This window comes from Festucalex cinctus, chromosome 17 (genome assembly GCF_051991245.1).
Source record: "Festucalex cinctus isolate MCC-2025b chromosome 17, RoL_Fcin_1.0, whole genome shotgun sequence".
In the NCBI taxonomy this organism is placed as follows: Eukaryota; Metazoa; Chordata; class Actinopteri; order Syngnathiformes; family Syngnathidae; genus Festucalex; species Festucalex cinctus.
Genome location: NC_135427.1, coordinates 9,185,438 through 9,192,371, shown reverse-complemented (window position 1 = coordinate 9,192,371; position 6,934 = coordinate 9,185,438). Strand labels below are relative to the sequence as shown.

At 43.2% G+C, this 6,934-nt stretch overlaps 1 protein-coding gene across 2 annotated transcripts; it reads left to right on the top strand.

Annotated features, from left to right (window-relative positions):
* Window positions 1-627: 627 nt before the first annotated feature.
* adgra1a (adhesion G protein-coupled receptor A1a) lies at window positions 628-6,700 on the top strand. 2 transcript variants are annotated; one of them, XM_077503132.1, is made up of 5 exons: window positions 628-2,898; window positions 3,044-3,108; window positions 3,563-3,714; window positions 3,964-4,059; window positions 4,130-6,700. In XM_077503132.1, the coding sequence occupies exons 3-5, from the start codon at window positions 3,569-3,571 to the stop codon at window positions 5,538-5,540; spliced, it is 1,653 nt and encodes a 550-aa protein (XP_077359258.1). In that variant the 5' UTR covers window positions 628-2,898; window positions 3,044-3,108; window positions 3,563-3,568; the 3' UTR covers window positions 5,541-6,700. The 2 variants fall into 2 exon arrangements, with proteins under 2 accessions (XP_077359258.1, XP_077359257.1); XM_077503131.1 differs by having other exon boundaries at window positions 2,985-3,108.
* The last annotated feature ends 234 nt before the right edge of the window (window positions 6,701-6,934 follow it).

Sequence of the window (6,934 nt, the reverse complement as noted above, 5' to 3'; positions counted from 1 at the left end):
ACAATTACGTTTTCTTTTTTTTACAGTGCTACTGTAAACGCATGCAGTTTAAATAAAATATCTGGGAAAAAAACAAACAAATGAAACAAAGATATCAGAAAAATGAAGTCCAAAAAAACAAAACAAAAAAAAAGTCAGACTACGTGGCTGTCAGCTGAGGTCAAGCGTCATCCTTCTTGCTATGACGTCACATCACGCTATCTTCAGTGACCTCAATTCAGGCTCGTAAATAATACTGTACAGTGCTTCTTATAGTCTTTCATTGCAATTTCACATCGGCGCTTTTTGTGCTAAAAACAAAACAATAAAAACCAAAACAAAACGAAGGACTCCACGCCGAGCAATCAAAAGCCACCACGGACACTTCTCGCCTCCACAACGGCGGTGGACCCCCAACGGGGTTCGGCCCATTGGCTGACGTCACTGGAGCAGTCGCAGCTTTTGCATTTGACTCTTGCGGCCAGTTGAGGCCGCGCGGATGCAATTCAACCGCGTCTCCGCTCTTTTCACTTCGACGAGTCCGAGGACAACCTATATACATATATGTATGCATTTTCAAATATATACATATATATATATATATATAATCGAGTGGTGTCTTTTGTGTGGAGCCCAAAGTAACGAACGGCAAATGGTAAGTGTTCGGAATGAGACCGCTAATAATGATATCAGCCCAACATTCCTCCTCTTTACAGCCTACAACTTGAGCATGTGTTGTTGTTGTTATTGTTTGTTTCTAATGTATTTCATTCCACAACATCAAGTAAAAAATAATGGACTACTGTAGCTTAAGTACAAAATCAAGTTTTCTTATTGTTCTGATTTCTTTTCGGCCTATATGCTTGTACGTGATGTGTTAAAATACATAATTGGCGTCTGGAAAGATATGGTGAGAACGAAGGCTTCATAACTATATTTCAATTGTATGGTTCTATAAAATGTTGCTTCATGTGGCTTGTTTATGATGTAGAAAATACTTGACAAATGACGTCCAACACATTTCAACTACTTTACGGTTCAAGTTGACTTGTTTGAAAATCTAAAGACTGAAAAAAAAAGAGCAATAGAATTTGCATTTTGTTATTTTTTAAGTAAATGTTGAGGGAGTCACGTTGATCCTTGAACATTGTTTGTTATGACAATTATGGATCATAACACAAACAATCGTAACGCGCCAGTTTTGTTGTTGTTGTTTTGGTACACCAGAAAATCTTCACCTGTTAATATGATCTGCTGCATATTTTAGCTGATGATACCACTAATACTTCATATAAATAAAAATGAACGCATGAAAAAGCCAAATGGCCTTGAATTTCTTCGCATGTTTTTCTTTTTCTTACAGCTGAAAACCAGCGTTAAGCTCCACATGCAGTAACACAATAAATCCTATTTCAAAGTATGACAATGTGCAGTGCAGTGTACTGTTTTGTATTTTAGTTCTTTTTATGGGCTCTGCGAAGGATTTAAATCAGTCATGCTTTGTCTAATAGATGCTTGCTCACTGAAGCGTTATGAGGGCACATGACGTCCCAGAGAGAAGAACAGAGAGGAGGAGAAAGACACGACGATGTCGATGCGTTGACTAGGTCCTTCCCGCAATGTCTTCAGCTCGAAATGCGCGTGCACACAAGTCAGTTCCAGTTAAGAGGAAAAACAAAATGGGTCCGATTGTGCAAACAGACGTGGGAGCTGATCTTCATTTTCTACCTTGCGCGTTTCTACCCAACACGCAAACCACTAAAAGGAGCGGATGCACAGAAATTACATTTCTTTCAAACCTGAAATGAACTGCTGTGGCGGATTTTGCACCTTTAACGCTTTACCGCCAAAAACGTTGAAAAACGATGAGTAAAATCACGATGTATGCTGGCATAAACGTTAAATATCGTCAACTAGGTTTTTTGGTTTTTTGTTTGCAGTGCAACGTCTACAAGTGGAGCGCTGCCTGGTCAATGGGTTGTGAAATCGAAAACAGCCACTCTGGCCAGCAGATGGCAGCGTTGTATCTCTTTTCAATGGGATGCCGGTGGATGAAATTCCAATGAAACGTGACGAGATCTGATGAAATAGAACGTTTTCAAGGACGACGTGAATGATCTAAGACTTCACTAAACAAAAAAAATCAGCTGGCACTGTGTTTTTTTTTCTCTGGATAACATGTGGCAGTAACACCACGTCTGAATGCTCGGTGTAAATCGGTACCGCTGTGCATAACAATGACTATTATTATTGTGGCAAGGAGGAGATATTGGTGTCCTGTAGGAAGGGGTGTGAAAAATGATGAAATGGAAAAATGCTTTCAGTTTTAACTGTAGGATGGAATTTTGTAAAGGTTGCTTTTGTTGCATTTGGTGGAGAGTAGGGCTGCTTGATCAATCGATTTTGAACCGTAAACCTCTTTTCTGGTTAAAACGGTTTTTAAAAAACATTCAAATCAGCACTTTGGATTTTCAACCGGCAGCCTGCTGTCATCGTCGTATCGATTAATAAATGGTATGATTTCAATAAGACAGACTTGTGTTGCTCTCAGGAAACTTGACGTCTGCCTACCTGAACTTGCATGAAGGATGGCTGGCTGAGCGGGACACTGATTGACTTGACTAGCTGTAGTTAATGCTATTGCAAATTTGCACTTTATTTATTCATTTGTGTTTTATGAAGGGCAGAGGGACTTGATATCTTTTGCACGGATGAGGTGCTCATCATGCCAGCGAGGCCTATTTGTAAATGTGATGTTTTGCTCAGACGTTAAATATGAAATGTACTCCAGGATCTGAAGCGAGTTTTGTCCTTCCCACCGTATCCTGGGGACTACCTGCATCCAGTGGTGTATGCCTGCACGGCCGTCATGTTGCTTTGTCTGCTGGTCTCCATCGTGACGTACGTCGTACATTACAGGTGATTATCAAGTCATTCTTTCACATTATTAACAATGATCATCTATTGTTATTATTATATTTCCACTATTTTTGGTTGGTTTCCAGCGTGATCCGCATCAGCAGAAATGGACGGCACACACTCCTCAACTTTTTGTTTCACACAGGACTGACGTTTGCCGTGTTTGCCGGAGGCATTAATCAGATCAACGCTCCTTTTGTGTGTCAAATTGTAAGTTGGATCGCCTTACTTTCTTATGGTATCATAAATGCAGTATTTATGATCTGGGGAGGCGTCCTGGGCATGTCCCACCGGCGGGAGGCCCCGGGGACGACCCAGGACTGCTGGTTGAAGTGGCTGGGGAGAGGGAAGTATGGGCTTCCCTGCTAAAGCTGCTGCTGCTGCCCCCCACGATCCGACCCCGGATAAGCGGTAGATGATTGATGGACGGATGGAATACGTTTGAATTACATGTGTACAAATAGTTGACAGAGAATCTAAAGACAACTGAAACTGGTGTCTCAGTGGATACGAGTCTGTACTTTATGATCTTTTTCTACACTCATACAGCATGCTATTTGTGTCGATTGCTCTTTTCTGATTAAAATTAATTCTCTCAATTTAAACTGATCAGAATTTGTAGGGAATTGGATTATTGTTCTGTTCACATCTTCATCTTTGGCAGGTGGGCATGATGCTCCAGTATGCTTCTTTGTCTACATTACTGTGGCTGACATTTACAGCCAGAAACATCTGGAACGATGTGTCCAAAGACCCACTTAAAGCCCCGGGCCCAAACGGTTCCGTCCTGGCTGAAAGCAAAACAACTATTCTCAGGTAAACTTCAATGACCTGCTTCATATCGCTGCATTTTCAAACCTTCCCGTAGTTAACTCGGGGCTGTCGAGGGTCACGCGTTCAGCGTGAATGCCGCACATTTCCACTATAATTTCTCGCTCGAAGAAAAAGTATCAATGAAAAAGGGGATTTGTCAATGTTGAAAACGGCGCTGTTGTTTCTGTGTGCTAATTGGGCATAAAATGTGGTGTCTTGATTTCTTATGTTTACCTTTTCTTCCCCCTGCAGATTCTATCTTGCAAGCAATGGCATCCCGCTCATAATTGTTGGAATTACTGCAGCCTTTGGAATGGAAAACTACGGTAGCAGGGATGATGCACTGTAGTAAGTATTCATTGCAAGGGAGTCGTATGTCAATTCATTGAAAAGCCGTCAATCATTTTGTCTTTTCCAGTTGCTGGATGGCCTGGGAAGCAAGCCTGGGAGGATTCTACGCCCCCGTGAGTCTTTTGGTCTTAATCATGTCCGTGTACTTCCTGTGCACTTACATCCAGCTTCAACGCCATCCCGAGAGGAAGTACGAGCTCCGAGTTCTGAGTGAGGAGCAGCAGCAGTTATCGTCCACAGAGCAACAGTGCCAACCTGACGTCGGGGGGGCGCCGGGATCCGCCGGTGATTGCGCAGCATTTATTAGCGGCGTAACCGAGCTTTCCAACGAGCACTCATTTAAATCGCAGCTATGGACCGCCGTTTTCAGCCTGTTTCTATTTCTGTCGACGTGGGCATTGGGCGCATTGGCCGTCTCTCTCGGACGTTTTCTGGATATGATATTCAGCTGTCTGTATGGCGCATTCTGCGTCACCCTTGGACTTTTTCTTCTCATCCAGCACTGTGCCAAGCGTGACGACGTGTGGCACCGCTGGTGGGCTTGTTGCCCGGCCAAATCCAAACTCGCCGATGGCGATGGGAACAGACAAATCCAGAGGCAGGAGCTTCATCAACCGCAGTGCAACCTCAACTCCTTTTGCTTAGGCAAAAAGCCGCTGCTCTCGCCGCAACTTGTGCAAAGCTTGTACCATAAAAGTGCATCCCCTTCCCAAAATCTCACTCCCAGTCACGCCAGCGCTTGCTGCGTGGCGGCAATGACCCCCACCGTCGCTACTCTCGACTCGCCTTTTAGCGAGTCGGCGCCCTCACCGCGTCCTCTGGCCCTATCGGACGAGCTCCCTCGTCCTTCTGTGCCACTACAAAGTTGCCTTCTCGACAGAACCAAGTCCCGCTCGTTCAATCACCCGCGCCCATGTCTCCGCAACTACCGCTCTCAGATGGCATCAAACAGTATGGACGGGAATTTGATTAGCTCCCAGCTGGAAATCCCTGACGCGTCACACTACCTTGAAGGCTCACCGGTGTCCAACAGCCCGCACCCAGACCTGCAAATTTCTTGCCCCAGCCCTCACTTAGATCAGCATCAGCCGGCATCACAACACCAGACCTCTTGCAACAACATACAAGACTTGCTCACTTCCCATCGGGGAAATACTTGCCAGTGGCACTCGTACAGCTCAGCAGACCATTTTTCCAGCACAAGCTGCTCTGAAATGCCAGAAACCTGCAACTTGCTGTATTTGCAAGACCTCGATTCATCCAGCTACACGCTGAAGATACCAAAGGACAAGGAAAAACAGTGTGCAGAGGTGGAACCAAATTGTTTTCCAAGAAATACTTTGCCTCGACAACATGCCACGATTAACCGACGAGTAACTATTGGCAGAAACCGGAGCCTGCAGGAAGATTGTCTGCTTGTGTCAGACACGACCGGAAACATACGAACGGGACCTTGGAAGAATGAAACCACTGTATAGTGAAACCGTTGAAACCGGCGTTGCCAGGTGGGAAATGTAGGATTATCGGACCATAGACTCTCAATGATCATATTTTGATGGAAATTATCGCAGACCCGTCATAACCCAAGTACACTGATTTGCGACAGTCAAATGAGTCGTTCTTGTGTTTAAAAGCGCTCAAAGGCACTCAAGGCTTCGTTGTGGGTTAATGTCACTGATCTGTATATATTACTGGATAGGTGGTTTGAGTCTTGCCCAATTTCCTGTTTGGGAGCGTCTCCTGGGGGCGGGCACTTATCATTCAGCCAATCAATGCATGGACGTCTCTCGTTGCACATGCTCAGTAAAGCACATTTTTGGGGATTATTGATCGTACATCGTATAGAGGGTCAAATTATTGTACAAATACGAAAATTATCGTACACCTGGCAACACTGCTGTAAACTCCGAATGCCCTCGGATTTGTCTTTAAAGCAATACAAAAGCTATTTTGTAACGTAATGTAACTCCGGTTCTATGAGTCTCTCCCGACCGCCAGTTGGCGGTGCTGTAACCAGCACGCTGTCGCGACAAGGAGAATTCCGAAATAGACGAAATAGACCAGCCTGAAAAGTACCATCACCACAAAGATGTCAAAGAGTCATTTCCAGTAAAAGGATAGGATTGCTTTCAGTTGTTGCTGCTTTGGGTGGCCCAATTAGTTTTTAGGTTTAGGAGGGACCGACTTTTTCACGCAGGACCTGGATTTTATTTTATTTATTTTTTAACCTTAATAAATAAAATCACCATTTAAAGACTTTTTTATGTTTACTTGGGTTAACATTGGCTTCTAATTTCATTGTTTGATCATCTTAAACATGAAAGTGAGGAAACACAAAAAAGTAAGAATTAGAAAAGATGTCAAATTAGCACAAATTGGAATGGCCGTGTTTAAGAAAAGTCCAATCACAGAGCGTGTCTGCTGCAGATAACCATGTACGTGAGACTGAGATGTGTTTTTTTTGTTTTTATTTCCCTGTGCCATGTGTTTCTTCAACATCTTTACTTTTACAGAGGGATGACCTGATCATATTACTGAGTCATGAAACATTTTCAACATTTTGATGTGACACATTATAATTCAATTCTCTTCTCCGTTTTGTCTGTGTCAAAATAAAATGTATTCTAATACACTCCAATCATCATTGTTGGCTTGAATTTTGGTTGTTAGTAATTAAGCAATGTTTTAAGATGTTCTTTCAAAGGAACACACACATTCCATAATTTCCCCGAGTATAATATATATAGTAATAAATAGGGGGGGGCAATTATTATGAATTCCCTACAGACGGCATTAACTTGCCCCATATATATGGATAAATTCACATAGCACTGTCAAAAAAATCCAATCGGGGAAACCCATTGCAAAAAAA